This window comes from Poecilia mexicana, unplaced genomic scaffold (genome assembly GCF_051168715.1).
Source record: "Poecilia mexicana isolate PSO_F unplaced genomic scaffold, ASM5116871v1 scaffold_8, whole genome shotgun sequence".
Lineage (NCBI taxonomy): Eukaryota > Metazoa > Chordata > Actinopteri > Cyprinodontiformes > Poeciliidae > Poecilia > Poecilia mexicana.
Window position 1 is genome coordinate 8,605,672 of NW_028263377.1, and position 20,930 is coordinate 8,626,601.

General features: G+C 39.9%; 2 protein-coding genes across 2 annotated transcripts; one reads left to right on the forward strand and one right to left on the reverse strand.

Moving 5' to 3' along the window:
* The first annotated feature begins 252 nt into the window (after nt 1–252).
* Nucleotides 253–4,492, forward strand: LOC148157964 (uncharacterized). The gene is made up of 3 exons (XM_088008180.1): nt 253–694; nt 779–970; nt 3,931–4,492. The coding sequence occupies exons 1-3, from the start codon at nt 589–591 to the stop codon at nt 4,173–4,175; spliced, it is 543 nt and encodes a 180-aa protein (XP_087864306.1). The 5' UTR covers nt 253–588; the 3' UTR covers nt 4,176–4,492.
* A 2-nt stretch (nt 4,493–4,494) lies between these two features.
* On the reverse strand, nt 4,495–20,126 carry gucy2ca (guanylate cyclase 2Ca). Its single transcript, XM_015008199.2, has 27 exons — nt 19,498–20,126; nt 16,902–17,014; nt 16,238–16,305; nt 15,942–16,163; nt 15,741–15,859; nt 15,368–15,467; nt 15,154–15,265; nt 14,937–15,075; nt 13,709–13,794; nt 13,510–13,624; nt 13,103–13,184; nt 12,845–12,938; nt 11,900–11,962; nt 11,749–11,820; nt 11,543–11,647; nt 10,035–10,121; nt 9,181–9,313; nt 8,965–9,102; nt 8,754–8,842; nt 8,132–8,223; nt 7,875–8,033; nt 7,415–7,607; nt 7,084–7,258; nt 6,040–6,138; nt 5,849–5,943; nt 5,682–5,758; nt 4,495–5,597 (listed from the first exon to the last, which is right to left on the reverse strand). Exons 1-27 carry the CDS (start codon nt 19,715–19,717, stop codon nt 5,390–5,392), a joined length of 3,255 nt encoding a protein of 1,084 aa, XP_014863685.2. The 5' UTR covers nt 19,718–20,126; the 3' UTR covers nt 4,495–5,389.
* Nucleotides 20,127–20,930: the final 804 nt, after the last annotated feature.

Genomic DNA, 20,930 nt, shown 5'->3' on the forward strand with positions numbered 1-20,930 from the left:
TCAAAGCAATATCATTTGTGATAACATCTGGCACAATTTATCGTGCAGCATAATTTGCTATCGTGATAGAAACCGAACTACAGAAACCGAACAGACTAAACAATTTATTTGCCTTCATCAATAAAACATAAAAATCTGCTTATTTAAGATTTTTGCCAAATATGCGAACATTTAAAACTAAAACGTGTTATAATCTCATTTGGCAAACTATTCCAATGACTTCTCACGAACGAGAAGGCAGTCTTATTAAAAGCAGTCATTTTGGGACGCAATTAACTGTAATTAACCTTAAGTATACGAATAAAAAACACACGTTGACCTTAGTTCACACTTTTATATCTAACTCACGGGGGAAACGTTCATATACATTTAACAGCACGCTGTCTCTGCCCTCCAGGGACACATGAAGTGATTCACTCTTTCCCATCAAAAGGAGGAACTGAAACCCGGTGTTTCCTACATTCATTTCACTAATCCTCCCATCACCTCTCCCCTCTGCATCTTTCTTTTTATAAACTCTTTTTTGTCATTTTTTTTCTGTCACAAACACAATTTCACAGGAGGAGAGAGCAGCAGCTCTCTGCAGCCATGGCCGAGAAGAAGAACTGCCCTGAGGGGAAGACGTGGGACCATCTCCTCAGGACCTGCATCAAGATGGGGCCGATACCGACCCGAAAGCTTCACCCCCCAACAGGTGAGAGACACCCGACCCCCGACCGGGTTGACGGCAGCCTACCTTCCTCTTTGGGGAGAGTTAAATTCACTGTTTTCTCCTCAGAGCCCGTCCTGACCGTCGTGGACCCGCTCTTAAAAAAAGTTAGCCCCGTCAAGTCGACCGGTCCGCCGACCGTGTTGCTTCTGGGTCAGACTCTGTGGATCTGCGTGATTCTGGTGACTCTGGGCGCCATCTTGGCTCTGACCATTTGGTTTGTCATATTCAGACGGCAGAGCAAAGCCCGCAAAAACGACGGTAGGCTCAAATGCTACAACAGTTTATGTCATTTGTTAAAAGCCAGTTGTTGTTTTTACATAATGAGCTGAAAAAAAAAAGTATAATAACTTTAAGGTAGTAGAAGTAAATTCCACTCAGAAATGGCGTCTGGCAACAAAGCTGTCAATAGAAGACCTTGATAATGAAGGCACCATACTTTTTTAAATGACTTTCTCAGCGAGGCGGGAAGGGGGGCCTCTGAGAGTCTTCTTGAGGAAACAAGATGGCAGCAGGCAGGTGATGAAGTGTGACGCTCATCACAGTAGAAACTCCACCGTTTCTATTCTCTCCTCCTCAGGCGTCTCTTGGGTCTTCACTGCTGCCTCACCGTCTATTCTGGTTTCAGCTCACATCTGTTGGTGGTGCAGGGCAAATAAAAACTGCCTCCACAATAGTACATCAAGATAGGAGGGAAAACTATATAAAAATACATTTATTCATTAATTTAAACATTTTTTATTAATATGTGAACATGTAGTTTTTGGTAAAAAATGAAACTGGAACAACTACTGTTATTGGTTTGTTCAACTTATCAAGTTGTTAAGTAAAATAACTCTTGTAGTGTTTCTATACATTTATTTAAAAAAAATAGAATTACTCTGACATGTTTTTTTTTACCTTAAATTAAATAATTACCTTAGTAATTATTTTCAGTCATATGCAATAAATTTGAATATTACTTAAAAAGGGATGCGCAGTTGGTAGAGCTGTTGCCTTGCAACAAGAAGGTTCTGGGTTCGATTCCTGGCCCGGGGTCTTTCTGCATGGTGGGTTCTGTCCGGGTACTCCGGCTTCCTCCCACAGTCCAAAAACATGACTGTCAGGTTAATTGGTTTAGTAACTACATTTAATTCAGTAACATTTTTGTAAAAAAAAAGAAAAATTACATAACTTTAGGAGTATCTTTACTATGCTGTACTATTTACTTTTCTTGGGTAATTTTGTTATGAAATATCGCTACTTTAACTGGAGTAAATGCTCTGGATTCACTGTGAGTAACTGAGTGAAAAACAAGTTTATTTTAACCAAAAACTAACCAGACACAGAAACTCTCTGCAGTTTTTCTTAAAGCTTCATAAGTTCTACATTGAAAGAAATTTAGTTGGAAATGTATTTATTTTTGCCTAGTTTTGTTATTTTTTTATTTATATGAATTATTTTCATTTTGGTCTTGAAAATACCAGCATAATACCTACATAAGTTTACATTCCGGTCTTCCTGATGATGTCATTTTTAAATATTAAAAGATTGATGTTTTTGATCAGTTACTCAGTAATTAAGTAGCCTTTTTACCAAAATAATTTTTTACCCTTCTGTAATTTCTTGAACTGCTACTTTTACTAGAGTAAAAATATGTTGAAGTACTCATGCTTGAGTACATTTTTGGGGAGATCCACCCACCTCTGCTTACAAATAACTTTTCAAAAAGACATATTAGCTTGTTTTAAGTTAATAATTACTTTATATTGCTGGAAAAGGTATAGTACCACTATTATTTCTCTTATATCATGGAAATAATGTCTTATAAGTGAAATAATCTGCCACTGGAACTAGTACGTTTTTAATCAATATAAAGGAATAATTGCTGTAAAACAAGCTCCTATATCTTGCTGAAAAGTTACTTTTAAGTTAGTTTTGTCTTATTTAAAGTTTGCTGAGAGATTTGCAGTAGAAAGTAGACCAAAAATACTTGGTAAGATTTTCAGTGTTGTGCAAAGTAAAGTAAAGAATGTAAAGAGAGACCGTACAGTGTGCAGAAAGTCAGTTAAAATCTGCATATCCTTGCTGACGAAAGCAGCTGCAGCGTCTCCCATGTGAGCAGAGATCAGCAGCTGCAGCAGCCCTCAGAGTCCAAACCCGCCAGGAGGGTTTTGTGCTTCGTGTTATAAATATGGCAATATGATTGCGGGCTTAATTCAATAATCTGGAAACAACTTAAAAGTGGACAGAGGAGGCTCCAGGCACGACAGTTTCGTTTTGTTCCCGCTGAATAGGTTTTCTATTTGTTCCTCTGCACACGAGAAAAACAGGAATGCAGATAAACGCGTTACCTCGTTTAGCTGCTGTGAAACGCGACTTTGTTCGGACGATTGGCCGAGGCGAGGGGAGTGTTTAGAGTGATTTATTTAAAAAGTCTTGATCTCAAATAAGAATCAGAAATATTTGGTTTGCAATTTTTATTCCAACCTCTTCTTTTTAGGGAATACAGAGAATACTGATGAGAGTCCAGCATCAGTTGTATTCACTCATCCTCCATTTGTAAACGCCACTGTCTAATACAGTTTAAAAGTAGAAAAGTACTGCAGAACATTGAATATGTTAACAGGTTATCTTTCAGAGTAGTGTTATGCTACTGTTGCTATGATGTAAGATCTCAGATCTCAGTGAGTGCATCTGGATATTTTGTTTTTATAAATCACAGATGGTTTTTGTTCTTATCCTTGTTGGATGTTCATATGACGTAACCGCTTGTTGTCTTGTATCTGACTGTTTGTGTTAATGGACAATCTGAAAATAAAGAGTTTAAAAAAAGACAAAAAATACTACAAAAATACTACAAACTTAGAAAAACATAGCCGTCCACCTAGCCTTGACAGGCCATATGAGGACTGCCTTCATCTGAGAAGCAGCCAAGATGGCTGTGGTATTTCTGGAGGAGTATGTTACCATGACAACAGTGCAAACCTGGACACAGAAAAAGTTTAGTACCTCGTCATGAGGGACAAAAATTTAGCTTTTAGGACGGTTTCAGCTGCTGCCAGCATACATCACCCATAGTGAAACTTGGCAGTGGCAGCATCATGCTGAGGGATTGTTTCCCCACAACATGCACAAACTTCATAAGAAGTTGAGTAGAGAACTACGGAGTAAAACCATGAAGTAAAACCTACACGAGAGACATGAAACTGTACGAATTCTCCATATTTATTTTTATCTAGGTGTTGCAGAGGATTCGGTCCTGGAGGTTCTGAAGAAAACAGAACCAGCAGTCGAGTTTCACGCGCCCCAACTGGAGGAAAACGGTCAGGACCTTCAGAGAGTCTCAGATGGCTCCTGTCGCCCGATGCACCAGCCCAACCCAAAATGTGAGGACGGCTTCGGCGTTTGCAGGGACGACCACAGAGTCCCGCTTCCTGCCACCGAGCTGGGAGGCACGGCGTTAGTCACTGCCAAAACTGTGTAGAGTTGTGTGAGGTGAATCTGTGTTTCTGTCTACTTTCAGCATAGATCTACGTAAAGCTGTTTTTCATTCCTGGACAAAAAGCAAAAACTCCAGGATGCTGCTTAGTTTTCCCCAAGTAATCGAAGCCTAAAAATGTGTCATTCACATTTAAATACTTGTTATTCTCCATATTTTTTAGAGTTTTTGGATATGATCTAATTACATATCACTTTCTATATTTCTACAATGGTTGTAAAATGTTTTGTGTCTTGAAACTGCAGCAGTTTGTACAGAATATACAGTTAAAAAAAAATGCAACATAAAACACAAAATACTTCAATTTTTGCACCACACTGAAAATTTTTATTTAATAAAACACAAAATAAAAATCATCACAAAAACAAATCAGATGTTTTAAAAACAAGGTAGCATCGATGTGCCAAGACAGAAAACAATGGATGTGCGCTCACTTGGCGTTTTATAAGATAAACCTGGCAACAGCTGCAAAGATAAAAGCTCACTCTGTGGCCATCTTTGTAATATTCGAGAGAAATTTGTTTGAAATTACCTTTAGCTTTATACTATATTGCAGAGGGTGAGTAGTTTAGTTGTTCTGTGTTTTTATTATATCAATTAGTTCCAGTCAGACATTTGCATATAGAACTTCGACTTCTGCACATGTAGCTACTAAATTAGCAAGAGAATGCAGATCCACTGTCCTTTGCAGCAAACAAAGCTTATTTACACGGTAAATAATTTGTCATACTTTGCAATAAATCCTGCAGACAACAAAAAGTAAGAACACTTTAAAAGTGAACAAAAAGCTACTGTTTCCCCCTCGTCTTTCATCTCGTCTCTTTTTCTTGCTGAAAAATGACTTTAGTTTCAGATTGCATAAAGTTCAAGCTAAAGTCTAGCTAATATAATTATGTTATGAATCTAGTGCAAAGTATTGGCTCAGAAGAGAAAATGAAGACTGCAAAACTTTGTACAAATCAGTTTGGAGTGAAATATATTCCAGTGCTTAAAGGTCTTACAGTAATAGCCATGAGTACCTGCTGCTCTCTCAACCTTGGAGGACTGTGACCTGGGCAGAGATCACAGAGATGACGTCACTGTTAACCCACCTGCTGCTTCGGCACCGTCACTCTGACTCAGCAGAACGGTCCCAACAGGCGTTCAGTCCCAAATGCTGGGCTTAAAAAGTCTTTCCCAGAAATCTCCTCTGCGCTCCGTCACAGGAACGTGCTGGGGTTGTCGGTGACGGCCAGGTGGAAGTACTCTGGCGGGCCGTCCTTCCTCAGGCTGCCGTTGGTGTCTCTCCAGCGGACTCTGGTGGACAAGGTCTTCCTCTTCTCGAAGCCCTCTCTTCCGGCTCGGTGCTTCTCCAGGCTGGACACGATCATGTCTGCCAGGTCCTGCTGGAGCCTCTGGAAGTTCTCCCTGAGACAAACACAGGCAGATCATCATCATGACCCTCGTACATATCTGAATGTTTGGCGTAAACGTAGTAGAGGCTTGACTCACGCCGTCGGTGGTGTGGGCAGGTTGTAGGTTCTTCCTGTGACGCCTGTTAGCCAGTAGGTCATCTCCTTCCCTTTACCCTGAGAGTCAGGAAAACACAGACAAACTCCAAGTTTAAATGCAACGTTTGGTACATGTGTGGATCTAAGAGTAAAAACGAATCATCTCACCTTCAGGTACGTCTCTCCTCTTTTTTCAAACTCAAACTGGCAGTCTGTCCTCCGCAGGATGTTGATTGTGGACTGGCTGGCATGAATCCTCAGAGCTGGAGGAGAAAGTGGAAACCGCTTGTCAGATTTAGAGATCTGCTTCTTTCTAAAAGTTTTTATCTGGATGTTTTCACGTGTGCGTCTCGTCTTACGCAGGCCTGTGGACTCCATGCGAGACGCCGTGTTCACCGTGTCTCCAAAGAGACAGTAGCGAGGCATCTTGTTTCCGACCACGCCGGCTGCACACGGACCTGGACGTAGATCAGGGATGAGATATTGTTTATCACAATATCTATGGAACTTTTTTAGGTAACCGTAGGCCGTGGCTGCATGGTGCAGCAATCACAACCCAACAAACACATGATGCTCTTGAGAAACATTCCTATTTGTAAAACAACACAAAGTCTCACAAAAAAACATTTGATTTGTGCCACTAAGCTGCACACAGCAACTACAGTAAATCATGTTTTCAAATGCATTGATATTTATTGATGCTTTTGTAGGTAGTTAGTGTTACGACTGACGGCGTAAAGTCAATTATTACATGATGAGTGTGCAGGTGCCCGTCCCTGATTGGTTAAAGAAGACGACGGAGATGTCCTATTGGCTGCTTTCCGGAGGTGACGGATATAAAGGCTGCTGAAGCGGACTTCCTGTGTTCCATCCTCGACTTATCTCCACCGGCCACACCCCTTTTCTTTGTTTGTCTGTCTGTGTTGGAGTTCTGGAGTGTAGGAGTGAGCTGCCGTTTATGTTTCCTTAGTTTTCTCATGTTTTTCTTAGTTAGGAAGGTAAGTTTTTGTCTTTTGGTTTATTTGCTTTCGATTAGGTAAGTTTCTGTTACTATTTAGGTAGTTTCCTTTTGTTTGTTGTTTTCGGCGATAGCTCACTCTGAAGTCAAGTACTCCAGTGGGAACATCTTTATCAAATACATCTTTTTTAAAATAAATAATTATCAACTGATCAATTTTGTGTGTGTCGGTTGCTGAGATCGGAGGAGGATGGATCCTTTATGTTGCGACCTGGCTTCCCCTAGACTGGTCGTAACATGAATTGCCTCCGGAAAGCAGCCAATAGGACATCTCCGTCGTCTTCTTTAACCAATCAGGGACGGGCACCTGCACACTCATCATGTAATAATTGACTTTACGCCGTCAGTCGTAACATTAGGTAGAAGAATCAGGAGTGTTTGGTACCTGAATGCACTCCAATGCGAATCCACAGAGGAATCCCCGGCAGGTGCTGCAACTCAAAAGTCCCAACAAACGACAGGAGGTCGAGGGCCATGTGGGCGATGTCCACCGCATGTCTGTCGCCATTTCGCTTGGGTAACCCTGACGCCACCATGTAGGCATCTCCTATCGTCTCAACCTGAGGCCAAAGGGAAACATTCACTCAAGGGAAAATAAATCAGGCTTTTTTCAATCTTGACCGCATCACTCCACAAATTTGGGACCAATGAATGATCAAGAAACGTAAACCCTAGAACCGGATCGCTCCCACCCGTCTGCTGTTGCACTGAGCTACCTTGTAGACGTCATGGTGATCCAGGATGCTGTCAAAGTTCTTGTAGATCTCGTTCAGCATGTCCACCACCTCCATGGGGGTGCTGTAGTGGCACAGGGTGGTGAAGCCCACTATGTCGCTGAAATAGATGGTGACCTCCTCAAACAGCTCGGGCTCCACTCTTCCCGTCTCCTTTAGCGAGCGAACCACAGGACTAGCCAAACACACGGAGAGGAACTTATTATTTTCAGCTTAAATGTGAAGATTTGTAGCATGTAGACACTCTGCATGTGTGTGACCATGTCACCAGTCAATAAAGACACAGTCAGTAATAATACTATGCATTTAGTTTTAGGAGAAAATATGGCGACTTTATTTTGTCTCCAGGTGTCATAAAACAAAGGAAAAGTTGCAGAAATTATTTTTCCAGGTTTGGACCTGCTCTGGTTTAGTTCCAGGGTTTTTCAGTAAATGGCCGTACCCAGGCAGCAGCATGAAGTTGAGGCGATCCGCTCGGTCCCTCTCGGCTTTGTACAGAGCCGTTCTCTCCTCCACCAAACACTCCAGAGTCCTGGAGTACATCTGCAGCCGGCGGATCAGGTTGTCCATGTACGTCTCCGTGGCCTGGTTGTGCAAGTTACTGTGGAAATAAAAGCAAAAAAAAAAAAATTGACCTTGGAACGTAACCTTCAGCCATATTTAATGTTTTTAAAATGATGTAAAGACGTGTCGACGTACCTGAAGATCTTTCCCAGGGTTAACTCAATCCTCTTGAAGTCTGGCCTTCGCTCAGGGTCTTCATCCCAGCAGCTCTTTATCAGCATGTAGAGCTGCGTTCACAGGCACACAGGAGGCAGAATAACGGGTCATTTATTCAGCTGGAGCTGATAAACACAGGCTATTTTTATAACACTTACAGTGCAAAGCAAGATTATAGATACTCCTTGAACTTTTTACTCTTTGTCACGTTACAACCACAAACCCCTCTGTGTATTTCATTTGGTTTTGATAAGAAAGACAGACCAATAATTATAAAGTTTAGTGGTTTACTTCCCTTTGACAGCCCTAAATAAAATCTACTGGAACTAAATTTCTTCAAAGGTCATTTAACTAGTCAATAGTCTCACTACAGTATAAATAATTGTTCTTTAAAGGCTACCCTCAGATGAAGAGAGCTTTGTTCAGAGTCATTATTTGAATTAAAAACAACTTTGTAATTATCCACTAATTTGTTTTGGTCTATATCATGAAATCCAAATAATGTGAGATCATTTTAAAAAGGTAAAGGGTTTTCATAGTTAGGTTAGGCTATGGATAATCACTCTGCTTTGAAATAACAGCTTGTTAATGTGACGTTTACCTCAATTTCTCTGTCTGATATTCCCTCAAAGTAGAGGTCTGGTCTGAAGAAGCCGTTTCCTCTGGGATACTGAACTCTGTGCAGTTTTTCTGAGAGATTACAGAAGAGGAACGTAAATACTAATAGGACCTCAGTCACACACACAGAGAAATAAGCTAAATTAAATCTTTTAACTAAAGTGAACAAGCGGAGCGTTTTAGCGGCGACGTGCCTGCGGTGTTAAAGCAGGAGCGGGTGTAGAACGGCGTTTGCCTCAGAACGATCTCGTGTGCGATGATGCCATAGCTGTAGACATCGCCTTTCTGCGACACGCCGTCTTTGCGGAGATGCTCCGGAGCCGTCCACAGATCTGAAAGGCAGCGACGGAGAGAGGCTGAGTGCCCGATACCCTCAGGTTTAAGATGAAGGGTCAGAGGGCAACAATCACCTCTGCCTGGCATCAGGATGGTGTGGCAGCCAAAGTCTGTTATCTTGACAACCATGCGGTTGTCGACCACGCAGTTGGTGGACTTGAGGCGACCGTGGACTGGAATGCTGCTGGAGTGCAGGTACGACATGCCCTGTAAGGATGGGGGTGAAAAAGATTTGATGTTTTAAGAGCTTTGCAACAAACATTAATAAACTTTTGTTCACATTTTGCTGCAGTAGGAACCACAAGCCTCTGTGTTTTAGCTGGATTTTATGCAACAGACCAACATAAAGTAGTGTGAAATTATAAGGTGGAATAAAAAAAGAATTTAAAAGGTTTATCCCCTCAAAATAAAACCTGAAAGACGCATTTTATTCAGTCCCATCAACTCTGATACCCCTAAATAAAATCCTTTGCAACCAATTCCTTTAAAAGTCACCTAATTAGAAAGTTGAGTCCACCTGTGCCTCAATTTCAACAACACTAAAACTGACAGTGCAGATCACCTTTAACGCAACATCCCTACAAACAAACATGGTGTTGGCAGCATCATGCTGTGGGGAGGCGTTTCGTCAGAGTTGAACTTGCTTCACTACTTTGTGTTTCACATAAAATTCCAATAAGAAACATTAAAGTTTGTGGTTGAAATGAGACAAAATGTAATGTAGTATAACCTTCAAGATGTCACGTTGTGTTAATATTCATAAAATACTTTATTTTAAATTAATGCTGAAAACGGTTGAAGGTGCTGCATCTTTTTTTTTTTTAATTTGTTGAGTAAACGTCACATCAAGTACATGACAAAAATGCTCAGTTGTACACAAATCTGAAACAAAAGTTTTCAACGTGACACCAGGTAATGTTGATGTTACCTTCGCGATGTCGTACATGACGGATATTTTAAACTCCATGTCCATGAAGGTCTCGTCTGGGTAGGATATCCTGTCACTGAGGATGTACTGCAAGAAGAAAAAATAATAAACAAGCAAAGATTGAGTTTATGTTTTATGGCTTTTATCTCTGAGCTCACAGCCTCTGCTAGGTGAGTGGAAAAAACTGGAACACTTAATAGACACTCTGCGCGCGCGTGTGTGTGTGTGTGTGTGTGTGTGTGTGTGTGTGTGTGTGTGTGTGTGTGTAAACCTCAGATAGTGTGCATTCACGCACACACCATTAGCGCGCTGCACAGAGTGTCATAAATCATAAAGAAGGCAATAAGGTTATTAGGAGCAGTGTGGAAATAAGGCCACTGAGTAACAGGATGTGTGTCAGGATCCAGGAAGTGAGATCAGAGCAACGAGGACAGAAATGGTTTTAGCTGCTGATTCTAGGAAACATCAAAAGCTAATTCCTGGCTGTGCTAAACATGAACAGCACCGACTACATTTAATGGCATCCTGGGTAAAAGATGCATTTATTTTTTACTGTGGAACATAATCTCACATTAAAAAAATCTTTTAGAAACAACCTCTACGTTTAACATATTTATTTTGTGGTAAAAAAAAAAAAAAAACATTAACATCGTCTTTTTTTAAAAAAAAACTTTTCCTTATTCTTTTAAAAGCGTCTTTTGTTGTTTTTGCACAAATTTCGCACATTTCCTTCAGTCTTAGAAAGCTATCTTTAATAGCTCCGCGGTTTTATTTTTGTCCTACAAAGCACAGGTGTCAAACTCACGGTCCGGGGGCCAAATCTGGCCCCCGTAGCTATTCAAGTGGCCGTCTGGACTTTAAACTCTAAACTCCCATAACTAGAACTTTAAGATAAAAGTTGTGAGCTTAAATATTATTCTATCAGTCAAAACAAATCAGATTTTATTTGTGTACTGACAAATTACATCAAAGTAAAAAAATGTTCCTCAGTATTATCTTCTTTAGTTCTTTTCTTTTATGTTTAATCTTGTATGAATCTTCCAGCTTTAATTTGTGTCAATTTGCACATGAATTTCTCCACTAAGGGATAATTACATTATTATTCTGTTCTATTATTCCAAAATGACATTAGTTACATGTACCAATGTCATCAAGCTGTTAATACTTTGCACTACCGCCTTTTACCTTCAGGGCATTATGTTATTAAAAACAATTATTTCTTAATATGGATTTATTTTTTTCACATTCAAATTAAAGGTCAAACTCTTTCATTTGAGAACACGTCACTACAATAATAATAAAAAAGTATTTATATGAAGGCATTCTACACAATTTTTCCGTCGTTTCATAAACTTAAAATCCGTCTTTCTTTCATCCAGTTCTGCTGAGCTCAATGACTGACACTGACTGTGTTTTTGAAATACAACTAAAGAATTTATAGAGCGATAAAACACAGAAAAAGGTGGGAAATAAAGGTGAAACCAGAGGCAGGGTGGGTCTGATCCTACCCTGAGGGATCCCCGCTGGCAGAGCTCAAACACCCCGAAGACGCCGTACTCGAACTTCACTGTGCCGTAGAACTTGGTCAGGTTGTAGTAATCGATCCGCAGCAGCTGCAACACAAACAGATGTAACATCAGAATATGTGGCATAGATGAATGTCTGTACTGTGTGTTTTAGTAGAAGCTTCTGAACAAAACTCAAAGGATCTCACAGTGTTGAGCTCAATTTTCTGCTCCTCGGTGAAATCTCCTTCTGCATGCTTCAGCTCCTTCAGGATCACAGGCTGGGAAGGATTTTAAACAAACGTATAACTATTTGTTTGCAATGCACTTGTGGATTTCTGGAAGCAGGAATAAAATTACCTTCTTGTCGTAGCAGCCCCGCTGTCTGAAGTAAGTGCTGTCCTTCCTCTTATCGTCGTCGATCTGTTTCCAAAAACAACAAACACGGATTTTAAACGGACAGATTATTATGAAAGGATTCTCACATTCATTAATTTAATAGATGCTACACACCGGAAAAGAAAAACAAACTACGTAAATCAATTTTTACCCATTCAAGTCAATTGGATTAGGGTCTGAACTTTGACTGGACCATTCTAACACATGAATGTTATCTGAACCATTCTACAGAACAATGAAAAGGAAAAACATGCGATCCAATTTTATAAAATAAAATTTTTTAAATTTGTTATAAGTAACTGAATTTAATTTATCCAAGTTTAATAAGTTGTCATGTCAAGCAAATGTAACATGTAACAAATTAACTTTTTTTTTTTTAATATGGATCATGTGCAGAATAATAATTTTACTATTGCAAATGGACGGACAGATGGCTACATTAACAGGTAGTCTTCATGTTGTTCCCAAAGAAATCTACTATATAGTCAACATTTTCAATTGTGCAAATAAATTTTATATATCATACAATGTTTTACAATGCAAGAAAAAAAAAGGAAAAACCTTTGGAGCCCCCCAACAGCTGCAGCCCTGGGCTACTGCCGCTACATTCTGGCCCAGGCTGCTGGTGTGAACAACAAAAAGTCGCTGCTGGACTTTCTGGCCGTCTCTCAGTTGTTCTCAGTGGGTTTCAAAGTCCAGATGATTGCATTGTGACCTCATGGCTTGTTTACTGGGTTGGACTAAACAGTCGCCAGAGTCTCTTATAGTTGGTGAAGAAGAGTTAAAAATTTGACCGTTCTACATGATAAAGATTCCTTATGTCTCTTTTCACTGGCATTGATGTTTGTTTATAAAACACCAATGCCAGTTTAGAGGTTCAGTTTGTTACTGGACGACAGTCCTGACCTTCAGAGAGACTTCCTTCTCATCAAGAGGACCAATCAGGTGCGGACTGAGGTGGGACCACTTCTTCTGCATCTGACGCTCCTTCCTGTTCTGCCTGGCGGCGTTCACAGACAAACAGTGGGGTTCAGTCAAGTGGTGCACAATCACAAAATGTCTTTTTTTTTTTGTAGTTTATCTCTGTAGCCGCTCAGAGAGGCTCAAAGAAAGGAGAGCGGGAGGCGTTTGCGTTTACAGACGTGAAACGTTTCCGGTGTTTACCTGTAGAAGATGAGAGCGATGGCGGTCACCACGACAACGCTGACACCCAAAACGATCACGATCACGTCCTGTGTACCTAAATCTGAAGAAAAACACACATTAGTTAAACAAGACGTAGATCTTTAACAGCTGCTGAAATAATCCTGCAGTACGATGTTATACAGCGGCAATGAAACGTTTTCACGTCAAACGAGACCATGAGGAATAATTTCCGACTTCTCTTATGTGATGTTACATTTCTCCTGTACGATTCAGGTTGGAAAGCATATTATAGAAAAAGTCAAAGGTAAAATAAATAACTGATCTGTTTGCATAATTGTGCATTGTTAATGTTACTTCTAAGTTCGTTTTGTCTTATTTCAAGTGAGCTCAGATTTTTGCTCTAGAAACTTTAACACTTTCTTTACCTTCTGGATTTTCCGGTTCATCGTCAGGAAGTTGGCCCTTCCAGCCCAGAGCCGGGTTTGGGTGGGTTTCAATGGTTCTGTTTCGTGATGAATCGAACACTAGCAGAGTTTCATACTGTGTGAGACGAGAAACCAGAAATCAAAACACGTGCTCCTGTTGTTTTGTCTGCGCTGGCTGGTAAACCAACCCTGAGCTCACCTTCCCGGTTTTCACTGACGTGTAAATAAAGGAGAAGTTCACGTCTCTGTCTCCGTGCTCATCGAGCACAACGTGTCCTCCCATACCTGCGCCAACAACAACACATAAACATACACTATTAAACTGCAATAAACAAATACAGCACACCTCTGAACAGTTTAAAAACAAACACACAAACAAGAAGAGTCTCTGGAGTGGCCTAGTCAAAGTCGGCACGTAAATCTGCTTCTGGATACTCTCTAATATGATCTAATATGGCTGAATGAAAATAAGAATAAAAAAAGGCAATTTTCTCAAACACTTGACAATTGTCGCCAGCGTTTGGCTTAGAGTGTGATCCCTGTTTCCCAGTTTGGTTTGTTCAGCTTTTGTCTTTAAAAAATTAAACCCTGATTTTAAAAATCTTCGTCCGATGCCAAAACTTGTTTGACAATCTGAAACTTTTAAAGTGCAACCGAATGCAGAGAAACTTACCAAAAATCACAGGATTTGTCGTAAAATTGCCATAAAACATGTGAAAAAGTAGACGATGAACTTCATTATGGATCATAAACTGGAGCACATTAAACGTTCAGCTCATTAAGCCAAACAGCTGTAAAGGGTCAAAGGTCAGATTACGCTTTCATTCATAAGCCACGCCCACCATTCAAGACACTGCCTTAGGGAATAACTGAATGAATGAATGAATGAATGAATGAATGAATGAATGAATGAATGAATGAATGAATGAATGAATGAATGAATGAATGGCCACAAAATTCAGGCCAAATTAACAAACGTCTCATCAGATTAGAATAACAAACGGTTTAGAATAACTTTTTTTATTATAATAATAATAAATACTATTTTCTGCTGTTTTATACTCGTGCAGGTAAAATGGAGCCTGAACTCCCATTTATTGAATCGTCCAAAGATTCGATAAATTTATGGTTTTAATTCTGCGAGTCACAGCTGAGCCGTGGATGTTGATGAAGTCGGCTGATCACAGAGTCTCTCACTTCTGACTCTCCTCTTTTACGCCCTCCAAGGTAAAAGATTGGCACTAAAGTCCTTCGTCACTCAGCCTCTAAAAGACTGTAAGCTCCAGATAGTCATTTGTATTTTAATCAGGTTTAATTATGGCTGTTGCCTGGTTACTAATTGTTTCTTTAACCAGTTGTGTTTAGTTTAGAGTTAGTATTTCCTTGTCTTGATGTTATTCGTCTGATCTCCTGACAGTGCGGCTCACCCTCGATAGTTGCGTTTGCGAACGGGTTGTGATTCACGTCTTCAGACTTCCTGCCAAGCTTTTTGCTCATCAACCGATCTCTAAGCACTTGTCCAAAGAGCAGAGCTCCATCATGGTATCCAGCCATGTAGTCATTTATCTGCCCACAAAAAAAATCAAACTAATCAACATTTTCAAACCGGTTTCACCGTCTGGTCTCTGTTGGATATCCGCTCACCATGTCGTTGTATGAGGAGTTTGAGTTGTAGCTGTAGTTCCTCTGCGGCAGAGTGACGACCAGGACGTCTTGCATCCATTCGTGGGCCATTTCATTGATGTAATATTCAGGGCTAGATTGAGGGAAAAAAAAGGTCATACCCCGGGGAAAATGTCTCGCATCACTTTTTGTTTTTCGTTTTCCTTCAATTGTTCAAAATTCAGAGTGAACTTACTTATAAAGATCAAGCAGAATGAACAAGGTGTCTGGGTGAATCTGGTCCACGTCGCTCTTGATTAAAGAAATTTCTTCTGGGCCGCCACATAAAATAATAACTGAAAGAAAAAACCTGTTCACCACCTACATTCTGATTATTCACCTGCCTGACAAGAACAATGCAGCAAATTCACTTTAAAATAAAATAAAACAAAAGTTATTCTCACAAAATTACAAGATTTACAAGAAAATGGTTCAGATCTGTGCAAATAGAAAAAGAATATCTTAACATTTTTAAAACATTTCCCTTTTTGTAGATTTTTCTTAGCTTTTTCTGTTTCATGGTAGATTAATAATGTTAAAAAACAAAGTAATAATAATAATAAACTCACTGTTGCTGTGGCGTTTTGAAGTCTTCAAGATGTTCTGCAGGTCCTTCTTTTCCCGCACCATCACCCTCTGAGTTTGGGACGCGAACCTCGCAGACGGCGCCTCCAGCGCGTTGATGTACCTTTTTTTTTGGAAAAGCAGAAAACCGAAGATGATGGAGAGGAAGGTAAAAGTGAAGTCGGGTTAAATTCCCAGCGGCTCACCAGAAGCAGTCTTCGGTCGCATTGTTCACTTGTTTCTTGTACACGTAGAATTTCTCCCACTCGGGCTTAAATCTCAGCTCCTCGGTCTTGAAGTTGAGGAACAAATCGATGATTTTTCGAGCCGGAGGCAAAGTGCGGGTCAGTTTGGGCTTGTAGTCGCAGGAGAGGCCGAAGCTGCCCGCAGAGATGATGGGAATGCTCAGGGTCAAGCCGATCTCCTCGCTGTGGAAGACGGTGAGAGTTAAAGTGGACTGAGAAGATGTGTTTGGTCAGAGAAAACCTTTAGCTGTACTTACTCCACTAACTGGAAGGTGGCGAAAGTACATGAAGGTCCCAGCATGACGCATCCGACTTCATTGCTGCGCTGCAACACATTACAGCACAACACGATTGAATGTTGATCACAAATGGGTTTAAAAGTCTGTCGACAATTCACTCCCTAAAAACAATACTCAACATTTCACTGCAAATACTCTGAATTTTACCAAACATTTTTGGTCTAAATTAAAACTCCAAATCTGAAATAGACTCATAGCGTAACACAGCAACTTTTCTTCCCCTGAACTCTTAAATATTCATATTTCATTATAAATCTGAAGTCGGTTGTGAAGGAAGCAGGTCGTTTTATTGGGCTTCCAGATCCTGCGCCATGCGGCTGCGTTGTGAGCAGGACGCTGATCTTTGTGCACAATGAGCGCCACGGCAACCGTTTGCTCTGGCAGCGGCGGCAGATATACAGCCAAAAGCTAATCTCGCTGTAATAAAATTAAAACGCAAAAGGGGAACTTGTGGTTCAGATCATGTCACTATTGATGGTCTCCAAATAAAACCCAAGTGTCAGCGGCCTGACACTTCCACCTCACCGACTTGGGAATATCTGAACCCTAACAAGTGAACCGCATTAAAAAAAGAAGAAAAAACAAAAGTACATTTCCTCTGAACACATTTGACCAAACTCACATCCAGCTTCTTGAGTATCGCCACTCCTTCGCAGGTGCTGCTGCCGCAGCCCTGCCGGTTGTACACGGTGGTGTTGAACCCGTTGTAGTTGGCCGTCAAAACGAGGTCCAGGTCTTGAGTCATGCAAAACAGATAAGACATATTAATATTAAGTTTCTTTTATTGATCTCCCGGGGTTATCAAAGATTAGATTAGACTGACTTTTACCACCCAGAGATAAACTATTTGCCTGTAGTTTCTCTCGGAAAGTATGCCACTGATTAGCCGTTATCGACAACAAAACGCTCAACATTGTAAGAAATGTGATAAACAGCCGAGTTAGGCCGTTATGTTAGGATGGTGGAGAAACAAGGACGACAGCGTATTAATGCTTCAACTGGATCATATTCGTTTTACATCATGTATTTGTTATATTCATGTTTGTTCAGGTTTTTTTTAGTCCATGTTGATTGTAGAATCAAAGCGGTGCGTCTTATAATTGCCAGCGTTCAGAGGATTTCTCCTGAGCTGCGTGTTACAAACCCCATCGGATGCTGCAAAAATGTATTCACTGCTTTAAATACAAGCAAAGTTTTTGTGGGCTGTTGTCTGGATGGTGTCATATTTGTCAAATTTTGTAAATCAGTATATTATCCAGATCATATGATGTCTCCTTTCTGCGTGTAATTGTGGACCAATCAGCTGCTGCTGCCGCTGCTGTCTTTGTATCGTCTCCAAAATCTCACATTACTATTATTAGAGTTCATACTGGTTGTAGATTTACATGGAACATATTGGTGAGTTGATTTCATTCCGTCTTTGCATGCTGGAGCATTTCAGTTCATTAGGAGATGTAATAAATGCTATTAAAAGATTACCTATTAAGGGCTATTGAGACATCATTTATTGTGCAATTATTACAGCAGTAAAATAGAATTTGCTACTCCAATGTTGCAGCAATAATCCAAAAATAGAAAGTATCTAATCTCATGCTACACTGTGCAGAGGTTCTGTCTGCGCTAATGAAGACTCTCTCATTTTAGCCAAGTCAAAATATTTATGGAATAATTAATATTTACACCCAGCCTCACTGATAAATAAAAATGATATGGTAACAAAAGTAAGTCGCCCTGTCCTGACGCAGCAGAGCACTGTAAGCTGTGATATGAACTATATAAAATGGGCAACATAATGAGCGGGAGAATCAACAAAATGTGCTTAAGTTAAACCCTCATAAAGCAAGATCTGAGATACGCTTGAATATATTAGAAGATAAGAAACACCATCAGCAGCTTTGATCTGATGAATAATCTTTAACCTGAAAATTAACACGATGGCGACAGTAATGTGTGGCATAGTTGCTAAAACTATTAAAACCAAGAGGTTCGTGCAAACGGTGCTACGTTTGTTTGTTCTAAGTGCAGGTGGAGCATGCAGTCGTGAGCTGATGCATTTAACCAGTGAATTCTGGGAAAAGTTTCAGATACTCTGCTACCCTGAACAGAATTAATCAGTGAACAAATACATGAATATGTGAGCTAAAGGCCACACATGGTGTGATGTCCACCCTGCAACGCTTCCCCTTTTGGTAGGATTATTCCAACTTGTCATAAATCTGATGATCAGACGTCAATAAATGTGTATTTTGTACTTAAACTTAAATCCATCCACAAAGTTGAACTCCTTCGATCGCATTAAAATATGAAAAATTAATGGTGTGGGTTTACATGTGTGAAAAACATTAAAAAAAAACAAGAGTTGGAGCATGACAAATCTGAAATGTTATTGGATTAAAAACTTGATTCAGATCCATGTAAAGTTCCCATTTCGCTACAGCAACGGACATACAGTTTTACAGTAAACTGAGCAAATATGATTAATCATTTTAAAAGCACAAAAAATAAGAGACAGAAATTTATCTGGATAATTTGACTGAAGTTTTTATTAAATAAAATAGTCTGGGTAGAAAAATTAAACCGATTTCTTTATTTTTCATGTGTTTTCAGCTCCACCGCTTTATGCATATATCTTAATTTTAATCTAGATTTTCTTGTTCTAATCATTTTTAAAATGTATTAACTGAAACTAGCCTGTGTAAATTATTAAATAATCTTCAATAAATAAAAAATAATTGGAGGAGATTATAGGAAAATATATTTTTTTGAAGTAATAGTCCCATATTTTGCATTTTCTTTCTTTTACTCAACATATTCTACACACAAAATAAAGCATGTATTTTAATGGACATGTGTAAGTTAAACCTTGCTGAGATATTATTTATTATAAATGATAAAAATAAAAACAACAAAGTTTATTCTGAAGTATTTCCAAGCAGAAAAGTTAGAAAAATAAAATAGGTTTTTAAATGTTTGCTAATCTTTTGAAGTATTTTTGCAAAGCAGAGGGAAGATGATGAAATGCAAAAACACCAAATTCATTATCAGCCATTTTGATTGTACACTGTCACGTTTAAGTTTGTAGAATCAATTCCAGCTCATACCAAGTGACTAACTCTTATTTATGAAATAATTAATAAATATATGTCAAAGTTCTTGGTTTTAGGCTGTTTTGTAAGCTACTGGAAACCAGTTTGTTTGGGTTTTCACGTTCACCGTACCATTGTCGATGTTCTTCTGCCTGTCCTTCTCGATAGCTTGCTCCACGGCCGTCTGCACAAACGGCCGACTCCACTCGAAGTTGTTGTCCTCCAGAACAACGACGTTCATTTTGTATTTACGGTTTGATGCCAAGCAGTCGTCCAGCATTTTGTGGCCCGCCGCCACCAGTCCCACCGCTCCCAGCACTCCCAGGTACAGTAAACAGACCCAGCTGCGCATTATTGATCCGGGAGATTTTCCTCAGGTCCTCACAAATCCGCGCCTCTTCCAGGTTTTGAGTGTCAAAATAAATAAATAAATAAATAAATACGAGCCGGTTCGGGTGAACTGGTGGCCTTTACACGTGTCGGAGCTGAGCCTCCCCACTGGCGGCGAAAATCCAAAAACAGAAGTGAGAAGGTGGCGAAGCAGAAATTCTCCTGATTTACACTCCGGCATCAAGATAAGAGGAGAAAAACCAGCTTTTTTTTCTTTAAGATGTTGACACTTAAACGTTTTCGGAGAGCAAAAACAATAGCAAGACTGTAGAGATAAAGTGTTTCCGCCTGAGCGCCTGGTGTTTCTTCAGCTGGAGTCTAAGATCCGCTCCGCTCCGTGTTGATGGAGGCGAGTCTGCCTGTCTTATATGAGTTAATGAACAACTACAAAGTGACAATCAGTGCACGGCTGAGAGGGAGGGAAGAGTGGAAAAAACTCCCACACTCCATCCAGACAAACATCCCACATTAAGAAAAATCACGAGCCTAAAAGAAAATCAATGTTTGAATTGTGTCTTATCAACACTACGTGATCTTAATGTGTGTATTAGTACAGAAATCCTCTGCAGGATAAATAAAAAGAGCACTCCTAAAAAGTATACCAAAATATTGTAAACATCGCCTGTTTGTCTGCTTTCTAACACAATGCCCCCTTTTTTTTTTTTTGCTTTAAGGAGCAGAGGAAGCCTTTTATGGTGGTAAAGGGGCAAAGGTCACCGGAGGCCCATAAAGCCAAGCAGATAAATATTGTTGGTTATAAAATCAAAGTGGATTTAGACAATAAAAGTCTGCTCGTAAACCATTGTCACCACATTTTGAAAAAGCCCGTCCTTACCCAGCCGGATGCGCAAATCGAATTAGTGCTCATGTTGTAGAAGACCTCTGGCTTTAACCGCATGGAGAGCCGAAATGTTGGCCTTTCTTTAAGTCGTATGTGGAAACAGAGTGAGGTCTGTGTTCAAAAACATCATTTGCATGTTTATATGCTCTCTAATTGCATGGTTTATATGGCAACACTTTGGCCATAACTGAGGAGACTGTAATCTAACAATTCTAATTATGAGTTTCTGTAGTTGATATGAATGGTGCCCCATTTAAGATGATGAAGAATGCTTCAGTTTAACCTAATTCCATTTCTGTATGCTACATCATGAGTGTGATTTATATTTTAAACA